This window comes from Sphaerodactylus townsendi, linkage group LG12, assembly GCF_021028975.2.
Source record: "Sphaerodactylus townsendi isolate TG3544 linkage group LG12, MPM_Stown_v2.3, whole genome shotgun sequence".
Taxonomy (NCBI): domain Eukaryota; kingdom Metazoa; phylum Chordata; class Lepidosauria; order Squamata; family Sphaerodactylidae; genus Sphaerodactylus; species Sphaerodactylus townsendi.
In genome coordinates, this window is record NC_059436.1 from 18,944,315 (window position 1) to 18,958,474 (window position 14,160).

Below are 14,160 nucleotides of genomic sequence, written 5' to 3' on the forward strand. Positions count from 1 at the left end.
CAGATATGCCTCCACAGTTCAAGAGGCAGAGCAGGGAATCAAACCAGGTTCTCCAGATTAGAATATACCTGCTCTTAACCACTACACTATGTTGACTCTGTAGGGACTAAAGGGAACCTCCACATCCAGAAGCAGTCAATCTCTGAATACCAGTGCCAGGAGGCAACATCAGGGTTCTCAGTCTCTGTGTCCCATTGTTGGACCTCCAGAGGAACTGGTTGGTCCCTGTGTGAGACAGGACTCTGGACCAAATGGGCCACTGGTCTGATCCCGAATGGCACTTCCTATGTCTAACCATAGTAATCCTGGCTTGACTTCAAAAATGCCGGTTTCATCACCTTCATTGTGTTCATGCATCTCTATCGCTGGAGAGAGCAAGATGATAATACCAGAAGACAAGCCAGATTAAGCCAAGCTGTCCACCTTCATACATGATGCAAAACCACCTTGAAGACTATTGCTATTAAACCAACTTCCAACATTGGTTTCAGCTCCTAGTTTGATGGACCCAAACCATATAACCAGTGGAATGATTCACATTTGATGATTAAGTCTGAGAAAACCACGGTTTCGCATTACACTGTAACAGCTGTCACAGAGCAACTGATAGCTTGGCCTGCCATACCCCCCAGCAAGTTCACAACTATGGTGAGACCTGAACTATGTCCTCCCAAGCCCCATAGTTCATGCTGTCAACCACCATGCTACAGTAGAATGCTCGCGGAATGCTGGAATACACATGTCATCTTGCCTCATGAAGAATCTTAATGCAGGCAGAAAGGAACCAAATGTCAACAGGAAGAATAGGGCATGAACTCACCATAAAGAACTGGCAGAGCGTGATATGCGGGAAGATGTTGTGTGCCTTGTTCTTCCCGCACAACTGCTTCGACTGCTGCCAGAAGTCCGAGAGCTTCTGCGCTAAGGGACCTGTGGGACGCAGGTAGAGGACATACTCCCGAGGCAAGGGGTCGTCCAGAAAAGGGTCGCATACGTGGGAAAAAAGCCTACAACAGAAAAGAGGGAGAAAAGAGGCTCATGGGAAACACGCCTCTGTTCCACAGCCGCAAAAGTCAAACAGCAAGTCTGACGAATAGATGCAATAGCAGCGATCGCTGCACAGAGGCTGGGATATCCCTTGTGAAAGAAGACTTCCGACAAGATCATTACGGAAAGAGTTGCCTACACGAAGGAGACCACCATCTGAATTTAGAGGGGATCGGTGTGCACAGTGTAACCCAGTAGAAATTACACTGAAGAAGGCTCACAGCAAACTCTGTCTGCTTTCAACAGCAAACTCTGTCTGCTTTCTTGTTATAAGGACCATACGTGGCCAAAATGACAAACATTACAAAAGTGCCACAAGGTACCTGAAAAACAGACCCTTCAACATCTTGCAGCAGCCAGAGTTTTCAGAGCAGACGACAGGCCCTGGTGGTTTCAAATCATTGTTGTTCTAACAAACCTTTGCACATTTTGGAAGCACAGACTTGTGGAATTTATCGTTCATTAGCCTTGAGGCTAATGCACATCTGGGTACTGGTTATCTTAATGTATAGTTTGTTCTGCACAGGATTGTGTTATTATGATCTGTTTTTCAGATACCTTGTGGTACTGTTGTAATGTTTGTAGTTTTGGACACATATTATACTTATAACAAGACTTCATTTGAAAGTAGACAACAATTGCTGCAAACCTTCTTCAGTGTAATTTCTATTGGGTTATACACTAAGGAGACAGCAACATATGAGCCAGTATGAGACTCACCGCTAGAAGAGGGATGCCTAGTACCAGGGGCAAAGAGAGGGGGAACTGCACCCAAGGCACGTGTACACCCTGCGCCCCTGCCACGGCCTGTCTGCCCCTGCCCTGGAACACCCCGGCATGCACCCAGTGTGTCGTGCTCCCCCTTGGCGCTACGCTACTACCTGCTGCCCCAACAAGCATTCTCAGCATGAAAGACGATACTGAAGGAGGGGCAATTGCAGTGACCATGCTTACTGGCAGGCCACCTATGGATCTTGGTTGTCTTATCATCCACTGTTACCTTGAAATGGCCTTCGGGTAAAATTTCTTGCTCACCATGGTAATCCATGGCTGTCTGGTCCACCCAAGCAGCAGATAAAGATCAGAATCAGGTGGCAGACCAGCCTATACTGTTTCAGAGTACAAGTGAAAGATGTCTAGTTTGAATGCCCTCCACATTTTTTTTTCAAACTCTCTACTAATTGAAAAATCGCCCAACTCTTTGCCTGTTGTCCCGGTTTGCTGTCTGCAGAGAATTCATCCCACAATGAAGCATTCAAACGGGTCGTCCGCCACTCTAGTGAGAAGTCCCACAGTCCTCATTTTGCTGCCTGCCTGGACCAAACCCCAGCCAGGCACACAAGCAACGCTGCTAGCAAATATTTTCTTGCATGACCAAACCCCCAATCATCAAAGGGCATTTCCCCACTTACCTTTGCTGCCCTTTGCTGCGCGCTACTCTCAGCGCGCGGCATCTCTGGCGCGCGCCCGGGCATCCCCACGACGGGGTCTGCGCCGTTTCATCAAAAGGCGCTGTTTCGTGGAGCGCCAGGAATGCCGCGCGCTGAGGGGGCATGAGAGTGGCAGCGTCGGGGCGGCTGCGTTGTCGCCTTCCCTGTAGTGGGGAGTGCCCCGGGAGACCCCGCGCTACTTGAGGAGAGTAGCGCGGGGCTTAAGGTAAGTGGGGAAAGGGCCAAAGTCTTCTGTAGAAAATGGCCTTGTCCCAAGAGCTGTGCATGTAAGCACAGGGAACTTTTTGGACCTTCTGTGCTCAGTGAAATGCCTTGTGCTGCATTGGAAGGTGCTTCAAAGAACCCTCCTCCCCTTCCCCCCTCCCCCCACTACAGTTTTTTAGAGCAGCTTTTCAGGAGACACAAGGGCCAACTCTAGAAACAGGAAAACGGGGGAGAGAAACAGGTCAGGGGCCCTGAAACGTGGGTGGACGGGAGATTTGCTCTCGGCTGTTCAGTAACACAACACATATTTGATGTGGTCACACACCACGTATTTCAGAGTATGGGGACTGATAACAATCGCCAGACCAACTTCTAGAGGGGTAAGCCATCTCAGTCAGTTGCAGAGAAACCCGACAGGAGATGTGATAACATTTTTATTTGCACAAACGCTTTTGTGCAAGCGTACCACTTCCTCCGATGCTGGATCAAGAAATGCCTTTTACTTTGGGGGCGGTTTAATTGTGTGTAGGAAGAAAATGATATATCTGAGTCTTTTAAAACGTATTATTTCATACCAACCAGTCACAGGCGGCTTGGACGCTTCGGCCTCCTGTAGACGCCAGAGCCTTCTGTCTGCAGAAAGGAGAGAGAGAAAAGGAAGTCCGCTGAGTGCTGTTATGGATGCTCGATGTCAATCAAGGATGCGTGTGGTGCCATTATTTCTTTTTACAGGTTATCCTTTTTTGGGAAAAAAAGCTACGAAAGCTTCCTTCTTCCAGAATAATCCCACGGCGCATTTTTTAAAAAGCAAATTCCCACATGGAATCTCGGTTTTGTCCCTCTACAATAGTCTGTTTTCAATGCAACTATCGTTTTTTACTTGGAAAAATATCTCTGAGAAGAGAGATTTGGGGGAGTGGAATCCACAGAGCTGAGAAACAGGAATCTCCATGGAGACAACATAACATAACATCTGTGTCTTAAGTAAATAGCCATCCCTTTCAGAGGCCCTGAAGTCTTTCATTCTCTCTCTCTCTCTCTCTCTCTCTCTCCTCTCTCTCTCTCTCTGTAGTCCATTCCCCCTTCTGCCTCTCCCACCAGACCATTCCTCTGGAGAATCCAGTCTTTCTACATGGAAAACAGCCCCTGCATTAGACAGCAGCTGCAGTTCTGACGGGCAGTACAGCTTTTTTTTTTCAAAAAGATCTTTTTCCCCCCCTTAGACCTTCCAGTAACTCTCTGGGAGGGGGGGGGGTGCTGGGGAAGAAGTCTGAGACCAATTAAGTAGCCACTTCTGACTTCCCAGCTGCTGCTTTGTCTAAACAACTGCCTTTGCCTTCTCCGGCGGATGCTCAAATTGCTTTCAGAAATATCTTATTTATTAGCGATATGGAGAAGGCTGCGGCTCAGACGACCAGGAACACTAAAGAAGTACCTGTGCTCCTATTCCTGAGGGCCCCCTTTGAGAGGTAACTTGATGGGGTGGTGCGCAATGCAAGCTTGCGTCCTCCTGTTCATTGAGCAATGACAGGAAACTGTGGAGGCTGCCCCTTTGTCCCCATCACCCTTCAAAACACATGGCCTACCTGTGCAGGTGCTGGCATACTAGCAAACAAGAAGGCAGGGGAAAAATATGGGAAGGGCTTGGCCAGACTCACTGGGAGTACATTGAGCCCCGACACTGTTGGTGACTCAGAGACTCGCTTCAAACCTGGCTGGTGAGGGCGTCAGTCCAAAGGCTGGTGATGAGCAGAAACTATGCCCATTGTCTTCCCCTGTGCTGCTGGCACCCGCAGCATGGCAAGCAGCTCTAGGGCTTATATCGATCGATTGCACAGAGAACCAGTCTGCCATGTGGCCGTTCTTCATGTGTGCCAGCGGTTACCTACCCCTGATCTTGCCTTCTAGCAGTATCTGCTATGAAGACCAATGCATTCTCCACCATTTTTGTCTGCCTCCCTCCAGAAGTGAGGCCAGATCCTCAAGGACTGTAAATTAGTTAGCTTTCTGGGAAGGGGGGCGCATTCAGTGCTGTGCGGGAGGGCGTCCATTAAGACCTGGGCCTAAAAGATTTACTGCGAGTCTACATCATCTACATCACTGCGAATGATTTCAGATTTCCGCATCTCTTCTGTTTCAGTTCAAAACACCCCATTTTAGTTCGGCTTCTCTCTTGCACGAATGGTGCGCAGATGGCATGAAAGAAACAAACGATTGGCGGCGGCAGGCAGCGGGCAAAACAAAAAACCTCACACAGCAATATAAAGAAATTAAAAAGGGGGGTCTATGTACATCTTGGTCCATAATCATTTTCCCCCTTTTCAGACCAGCCTAAACAACTCCACACACACCCCGCCCTCATCTCTCTCTGTTTCCTGGCTTATAAATATGCATTCTGAAACCCGAAAGCTCTCCAGCAAATGGCTCTCTTTCCTGGGTTATCTGTGGCACCGAGCATCTATTTGCATTAAAAATTCATTTCCACCAAAGGCCCGGCTGCCTTTCCTGTCTAAGTAATTTCAGCACTAGAAGCAAGCTGGCGGGGTGAGCCCCGGCCTGCTCATTATTGAGGCTATTTTCTACATATAGACTTAATTCCCAGAATTCCTGCTCATTATTGAGGCTATTTTCTACATATAGACTTAATTCCCAGAATTCCCACACTGTTCACAGGAGAAAAAAAAAACATCCGCTCCAATTCTTGTCAACTCAGTCCACTGAGGAAAAGATATTTATTTGGGAAAGACAGGTTTGTGCTTCCCCAAATGATAGAAACTTCGGGACCACGGAGGAAGGAGCCATATCAGGGATGGATTTCTTTTGAGGGGAAGAATAACGGGGGCTTCTGGAGCATTTGCAATATACATTTCAAGCTGAGCCTACATCCTAGACAAGACTTGTAAAAATCCAGGATTCTTTTGGTGAAGTGTTACGTTTACTAGTCCGTGTTTTTTTAGACTTTGGCCCCTTCCGCATGTGCAGAATAACGCATGTTCAATCCACTTTCACAACTGTTTGCAAGTGGATTTTGCTATTCCGCACAGTAAAATGCAGCTACAAAATGCATTAAGTGCATTATTCTGCATACGTGGAAGGGTTTTTTCTGCTACTTGCTGATGGTGGGTTTTTTTCTTACCATTTCAGGTGAGATTGCTGTTCATGCCACCGTTTCATCTCGCCAGCTATCCATTATATGTTTATCCCTCCCTTCTTCCCAGGAGCATCGGGAGCGGTACGCGGCTCTCCCCTCCTCCACTTTATGCACACAACAACTCTGTGAGGTAGGCCAGGCTGAGAGAGAAAGGCTGACCTGAAGTCAATATGGATTTCTTTTTGTACTTTAATCTGGCACTCTAACAAAATGGTTCTCAATCTGTAGTTCACAAAGTTCCATTTTTGTAAGTACCATCAACCCAAAGAGCTACGTGACTTCTCCGTGCCCTGGGCATCATTCCACAAACATCATCAAACAAATCACAGCATAATAGAAGAAGAAGAAGAAGAAGAAGAAGAAGAAGAAGAAGAAGAAGAAGAAGAAGAAGAAGAAGAAGAAGAAGAAGAAGAAGAAGAAGAAGAGGAGGAGGAGGAGGAGGAGGCGGAGGAGGAGGAGGAGGAGGAGGAGTTTGGATTTATATCCCCCCTTTCTCTCCTGAGGGAGACTCAAAGCAGCTGACAATCTCCTTGCCCTTCCCCCCTCACAACAAACACCCTGTGAGGTAGGTGGGGCTGAGAGAGCTCCGAGAAGCTGTGACTAGCCCAAGATCACCCAGCTGGCGTGTGTGGGAGTGTGCAGGCTAATCTGAATTCCCCAGATAAGCCTCCACAGCTCAGGCAGCAGAGCTGGGAATCAAACCCGGTTCCTCCAGATAAGATACACGAGCTCTTAACCTCCTACGCCACTGCTGCTCCTACGCCACAATAGAGGCGTATTGTGGGGAAATGGCACCCGGAGACAACTCCTTCTCCGGACGCCCCCCCGCCCCGCCTCCTCCATTTCATCCTGCAGTGGGGTGGGGCTCGGCGGTGGCGGATGGCTCAGGTGTGCACTCTAGCCGCCCCCCGCCGAGCCCGCCCCTGCCTATAAATATAAAACTAAATATAAAACTAAATGCTTTTAAACTACCAGAGTAAGTCATTTCATGCCTCCTGCCACGATGTTGAATCTTAGCCAGCAATTGTGGAGCTGTAGTGAGGGAAAGAGCTTCCCTCTGTGCCTTCTAACTCTTTTGTCACCATAGCTGGTGGCTGTACTCTTTGTGTGTACTCTCGGCTTGCTCTCTTCTCAGCAGCCACCCACATCTTGGGATGACAGTGGAGACACTGCAGAGAAGGGGAGGCAGGCCTGCATTTGCATCTTGAGCACAGTAGGCATGAATAACAATAAAAAGAATCAGTAAATGTCAAGCTTTTTTAACCCAGAAATTTTCATTAAAGTGGAATATTTGAGTTAAACCCCCCCCCAACATTTTTCAGTCCTCCCCCTCCCCAATTCCCAACCCCTTGGGGCTTGAAAAACGGCAGGCAGGCAAACTGCCCCCAGTGGCACTTTCCAAGCCCCAGAGATCTGTCAGGCCCCTTTCGCACATGCAGAATAATACACTTTCAATCTACTTTAGGCTGACCAGACGTCCCGGTTTTGGCAGGACAGTCCCGCCTTGAAACAACTTGTCCTGCGTCCCGTGGGTTTTTTTCCCCAATGTCCTGAGTTTTGGAAGGCTGCCGCACTGCCTTCTGGGGCGCAAGGCAGTGCGGCAGCCTCCCGCACGGCGGCAGGAGCGCATGGCCTTCTGGGGCGCTGCCATTTCCCACCCTGTCACAGGGTGGGATACGGGAGCGCCCCAGAAGGCCGTGCGCTCCTGCGGCCGCACACGCGGCCACCCACCCGCCTGTCTTGGTTTGCGAAGGTGACCATCTGGTCACCTTAATCTACTTTCAATGCACTTTGAAGCTGGATTTTACTGTGCGGAATAGCAAAATCCACTTGCAAACAATTGTGGAAGTGGATTGAATGTGCATTATTCCACAGGCCAGATTGGCTCACAGCTTAACTATCTTCCAGACTCTCTGGCAGAAGCATTGAAGATGAGGAAGCCCTATCGAGCCATACCCCACTTCCTGGAAGATGGAGCAGATGTTACGTTTGGGAACAGTGCTCAGAAGAGTCACAGGAAGCATGTCAAAGAGCCATCTGTGGCTTCTGAGTGTCGTGCTCTATCTACTACAGTCTGGCCCCTTCGTTAAACTTTTCAAGAAGGACCATATTAGGGCGCCATATTTAGAGAAATTGTCAACCTATATTTTTAGAATGGCATTTACTAACCTTAGATTCCAGGCTATACCAATGGCAGCGTATAGTGCACAATGTAGTAATGCACCAGTATCTAACTATAGATGTGTTTGTGGCAGTGAGGCAGAGGAGGACATTCTGCATTATGTTTTGGAGCGTCCTCTTTATGATGACATAACGACCAAATATATTAAAGAGCTTCTCCCAATTGTGAGGGATACTGACAACACTGGGAAATTGATTTGTTTATCATCTGTGGTGATCCATACATTTCCAACTGAGCAGCACTTTTTGCTCGTGTCGCAAGAAGAATCAGGCTACTTATGGTGTAATGATGATGTGTTTTATTATTTGACAGGGATATTTGTATCAGTACTAATTAAGTTCATTTTAGCAATATTGGTATATATGAGGTGTGTTTTGTGTCGGTTTTAATGTTACTCTGGCCCCTTCCGCACACGCAAAATAATGCGTTTTCAAACCACTTTCACAACTGTTTGCAAGTGGATTTTGCTATTCCGCACAGCTTCAAGGAGCACTGAAAGAAGTTTGAAAGTGCATTATTCTGCATGTGTGGAATGAGCCTATGTTTGTGTATGAGGAGACTGTGAAGGCCTATGGCCAAGACAATAAACTTATTACTACTACTACTACTACCTACTACAGCATGCAGTTTTGATATTATGATGCAGCCCACTTTGAAGAAACACTGTTTCAGGTCAGTGGGATGCCAGTATTTTTTATTTAAACATACAAAATAAATACAGCAAGCAGCAGGTATTCACTTTTAAAACAAAACTGTTAATAGAAAAGCAACAGGTATATTTTGAGAATTACAGCTGGACATCCACGCCTGCACAAATGTTTTCGTTTCCCTTATTTCTGAAGGTGAAAACCTCAACTGTGGAAGATGGTGCAGGTCAATGAATGAAAGGTCTAATGACAGTGTCCCTTTTACTCAAGAGGAGGCTGTCATGGTAGGCAACGGGGCATTCATCCTCAAGAAAAAAACCTCTACATTCAGTCGCTTCTCGGAATAACTCGGCCGATTCCTTACTGGAATGGTTCGTTCTCCCTTTGAATAACGTTTTACAACTCTTTCCACATTCTGAATAATAATAGTGCAGCCAAAGAATTCTCTCATATGTCCTGTAAACAGCTGCTGCAGTTGTGCTTTGAATTCCACACTGGATACATAACACAAGAGGCATAGAACAATAACGGGGAGGTTTTGGTGCAACGTGCAGGGAAATAATTGCGTGAAGATACAACCCAGCAAATCAGCAGCAGTTAGGACCAGTCGCCATAACAATGCCCAGTGTACCAGTATACATTCAACTCTAGAGAGAGCCAGCGTGGTGTAGTGCTTAAGAGCAGGTGCACTCTAATATGCTCTTACTGAGTTTGATTCCCCGCTCCACCACTTGAGCTGTGGAGGCATCTGGTGAACCAGATTAGCTTGTGCACTCCAACACACGCCAGCTGAGTGACTTTGAGCTAGTCGCAGTTCTTCGGAGCTCTCTCAGGGTGTTTGTTGTTGGGGGGGGGGGGAAGGGAAAGGAGATTGTAAGCCCCTTTGAGTCTCCTTACAGGAGAGAAAGGGGGGATATAAATCCAAACTCTTCTTCTTCTTCTAGCTTCTGATGCTGAACATAGCAGAAGGCTGTGATGCTCACACCCGTGGTACTCAGGAATCAAAGCAGTGTTCCAGGGGTGTACCACCCAGGGGAACATTTGGGGTCAAATGTCCCTGGACTGCAGCCATTCAGTCATATGGGGGGGGTGTCACCCCACACCCCTCCTCCTTCCCCCCGTGTCCAGACACTGACTTCAAGACTTGGTGCAAAAAAAGCTGTTTGGTCGTGGTGGGGAAGGGTGGCTGCCCATACAGGGGGGATGGGACGGACAGACGGACGGACGGACGGAAAACGGAGATTTTACACTGGGTTACGTTTTCCCTAGATATGCCTCTGCAGTGTGCACAAAGTTTTGGCTGAATGGTGCTTTTAGGCGATTGGAGCAGCATGTCAACAAACAAACAAATCCCTGTCCCTGGTATTCTGTGCATGCCGTCAGCCTGCACCTGGCTACCTTACACCTAGAGGCCAGAATTGGCTGTGAATAAAAGATGGGCAACTATGAGGCTCCCTGGCAGGTATGCCTCCATTTTTCAGAAAGCTACCCCCCCTTCCCTCCCCCTCTCAACTTTGTTGGTGGTAGTGCAAAGAAGGACATAAGCAACAAGATATCTGGTATGCTTTATGACTCTAAATCATAGGTGTCAAACTCGCGGCCCTCCAAATGTTATGGAATACAGTTCCCATCATCCCCTGCCAGGATCATGGTGGCAGGGGATGATGGGAACTGTAGTCCATAACATCTGGAGGGCCACGAGTTTGACACCTGTGCTCTAAATCGTTGCCTTATTTCACTAGCAAAAAAAAAGAGGTCACCATTAATAGAAGGGAGAGAACCAAAAGCGACAAGCAAAACAAGGCAAGGCTGGAAGTGGTTATAGTTGTGAATTTAGGGTTGCAATTACTAGTCAAGTTTTCTTCTTTTAGCAGCGTACAAGACAGACATGGGATTTTCAACAAGGAAAGGGAAAAAGAGCAGATACCGGGGGTGGGGAGGGTTATGATCTATGTGGGCTTTGCTGTATGCAGTTCCCATCATCCCCTGCCAGGATCATGGTGAAAGGGGATGATGGGAACTGTAGTCCATAACATCTGGAGGGCCACGAGTTTGACACCTGTGCTCTAAATCGTTTGGTGCCCCAGCCAGTTCGCCATCTAGGCTACCATCTAGGCTACCATCTACTAGGCTACCATCTACCATCTACTGTGGCTCGCCACCCTCCCTCCTCCCCAATTTTTCCCTGGGAAAATTTAATGAAAAATGGGGTTGGTCGGACGCCTCCTATTATTCCTATTATTCCTATTATTATTATTATCAGTATAATGTTACCGCTGTTTTAAAGATTTTAATAACTTATTTATTGTGTTTTAAGTTGTTGTACACCGCCCAGAGCCCCTAGGGGATGGGGCGGTATAAAAATGTAAACAATAAAATAAACAATAAATAAATAAATATGCTCGATACTTCAGTTACGTAACCTCTTTGCCGGCTGAAGCACCGCGGTGCCTGTTGCAGAGGCCGCACGTCGCCTGAACACATGTGCGCCAGCCTTTAATCTCCTGCTTCGCCGGCTCCTTAAATCAAAGCAAGGGCGGGAAGAAGAACTAATCTGGGTTTTAAAAGAAATTAAAAAGTGCGCTTTGGAGGGATAAACAGAAAAAAAACCCCACCCCAACACGCTGGCCGACTTGCGTTGTTTAAAGACCCCGACCCAAAGCTAGAAGAGGGGACATCTCAGGAACGCAGAATCAGAAGGCTGGCTTAAACGTTGCAGGCAGCTACTAAGAAGAGGGGCCGAGGCTCAGTGGCAGAGCATCTGCTGGCAGGGGGAAGGTCCCGGGTTCAATCCCCGGCATCTCTTTTAAAGGATCAGGTGATCTGAAAGACCTCCATTTGCAACTCCGGGGAACAGCTGCCAGAAGGCAATACTGCAGAGACAATACTGACCTTGATGAACCAATGGCCAGCTTCCGGGTAAGAAAGCTTCATGTGTGTTGGAGAGGGGCTGTGGCACAGTGGCAGAGCATCTGCTTGGGCTGCAGAAGGTCCCAGGTTCGAATCCTGGAATCTCCAATTGAAAGGACATGGTGCGAAATACCGAGACTCTGAGTAAACACTGCTGACCTCGACTGACTGTTTGTCTGACTCAATATATGTCAGCTCCATGTGTCCATGAGACAACAAGAAGAAGAGTTTGGATTTATATCCCCCCTTTCTCTCCTGTAAGGAGACTCAAAGGGGCTTACAATCCCACCCCCCCCCCCCAACAAACACCCTGGGAGGTGGGTGGGGCTGAGAGAGCTCTGAAGAACTGTGAATAGCCCAAGGTTACCCAGCTGGCATGTGTTGGAGTGCGCAAGTTAAACTGGTTCACCAGATAAGCCTCCACAGCTCAAGGGGCAAGTGTTCTCCAGATTAGTGTTCTCCAGATTAGAGTGCACCTGCTCTTAACCACTACACCATGCTGGCTCTCCAGATTCCAGAAGAGATGTGTGTGGATGATGTACTATCACAGTTAGCACTGCCGGGTGTGTGTGTGTGTGTGTGTGGGGGGGGGGTTTCAACCCTTTGTGCCCTCACATCTTGGAAGTGATGCTTTTCTCTTGCTTCTTGAGGCAACTGCAACCAATCACAGTTCTGGTGAGTGCGAAGCGACCATCTTGCGAACACATTTGTCGCCTTCACGTTGCATATTTTTTTCAGTTTTTTTTAAAAATTATAGTGTGAAGAGGCCCTCCAAAGAAGCAGGGATAGAACTCAGAAGGAGCAACAGAAAAACAAATGCTTTTGTAAAGAGGTAGCAGTTAAAAGGTTTCTTTAGTGCACCATCTGGAGCTATGGTGATCGCCAGAGAAGGAAGTGGTTGTCAAGTTGATTTGAAATAAATAAGTTTCTTTCACTCTCCCTCCCTCCCCTTTTCTGCATGAAAGGAAATAACTGGAGCCCAGTCCTGGATTTTATTTTCGGGAGCCTTGCACAATTGGAATGGGAAGCTCCTCCTAAACCAATGAATTACGTGGTCAGGGTCTTTGGGTACATGGAGGGAGCTCTTACAGCAAACTTCTTGGGAAGAAAGAAGAAGAAGAAAGAAAGAAGAAGAAGAAGAAGAGAGAAGAAGAAGAAGAAGAAGAAGAAGAAAGAAGAAGAAGAAGAGAGAAGAAGAGAAGAAGAGAAGAAGAAGAAGAAGAAGAGAAGAGAAAGGAAAGAGGGGAGGGAGGGAGGGAGGAGGAGGAGGAGGAGGAGGAGGAGGAGGAGGAGGAGGAGGAGGAGGAGGAGTTTGGATTTACACCCCACCTTCCTCTCCTGTAAGGAAACTCAAGGTGGCTCACTAGCTCTTTTCCCTTCCTCTCCCCACAACAGACAGGGAAGCTCCTCCTAATGGGAAGCTCCTCCTAAACCAATGAATTACGTGGTCAGGGTCTTTGGGTACATGGAGGGAGCTCTTGCAACAGGCTTTGCGGAAGAAGAAGAAGAAGAAGAAGAAGAAGAAGAAGAAGAAGAAGAAGAAGAAGAAGAAGAAGAAGAAGAAGAAGAAGAAGAAGAAGAAGAAGAAGAAGAAGAAGAAGAAGAAGAGGAAGAAGAAGAGGAGGAGGAGGAGGAGGAGGAGGAGGAGGAGGAGGAGGAGGAGTTTGGATTTATACCCCATCTTCCTCTCCTGTAAGGAGACTCAAGGTTGCTTACAAGCTCCTTTCCCTTCCTTTCCCTTCCCACAGACACCTGGTGAGTTAGGTGGGGCTGAGAGAGTTCAGAGAGAACTGTGACTAGCCTAAGGTCACCTGGCAGGAACGTAGGAGTGCAAAAACACATCTGGTTTACCAGATAAGCCTCTGCCACTCAGGTGGAAAAGTGGTGAATCAAGCCCAGGTCTCCAGAATCCACCTGCTCTTAACCACTACACCATGCTGGCTCTCCACTGTTGACAAGGAATGTGGGAAGGTATACATTGTTTTCGTCTCCTTCACTGTTTCCTTGTAACAGCCCTGTGAGGTAGATTAGGCTGGGAGAGACAGACCCAGCAAGCTTAATGTCTGAATGGAGGCCTGAACCTGTCACTCTCTGGCCCGACTGCATTCTAATTACTGCACCAGAATGGCTCTCACACTGACCGAGCACAGCCTGTGCATTCCCTGATACATGTCACTTCAGAAAGCTGCATGCTGCAAAGGCAGAATCTGCCCCTGCGTTCACATTTCACCCAGAGAGTGCTCTTTGAAATGCACATGTGGCTTGTTTTGCTAAATAATTTCCCAGGGTCGTCTGCAAAGTCTCAAGCCAGGATTGCATCAGACAATCTTTTCAGAAAGAACAAAAAATCATCCAGGAGTTTCTTTTTTAAAAAAAAAAAGCAACATGATGGTGTTAAGATGTTTTAGCCCCTTATGGTTTCAAATCCGGAAGTTTGGGGGTGGTACAGGTTACTCAATTCGTTGCAGATCTGCTGTGCTGTGGACTTGGTTAGCACAAAGAGGCAGTTAAAACTGCTGACTTCCTGGAGTGGGTTTTCCAGGCAGAAAGGAGGCACTCTGACATGCC

General features: G+C 47.6%; 1 protein-coding gene across 2 annotated transcripts in view; it reads right to left on the reverse strand.

The window, feature by feature from the left end:
- UBASH3B (ubiquitin associated and SH3 domain containing B) overlaps positions 1-14,160 on the reverse strand; it is a 72,140-nt gene that overhangs the window by 15,996 nt on the left and 41,984 nt on the right. Inside the window, exons 2-3 of one of the 2 annotated variants that reach the window (XM_048512526.1) lie at positions 3,278-3,331; positions 821-1,007 (exon numbers count right to left, since the gene is read on the reverse strand). In XM_048512526.1, the coding sequence (XP_048368483.1) occupies positions 821-1,007; positions 3,278-3,331 (241 nt within the window). Of the gene's footprint in view, positions 1-820; positions 1,008-3,277; positions 3,336-14,160 lie in introns of both variants that reach the window. The other variant, XM_048512525.1, reaches the window with a different exon arrangement.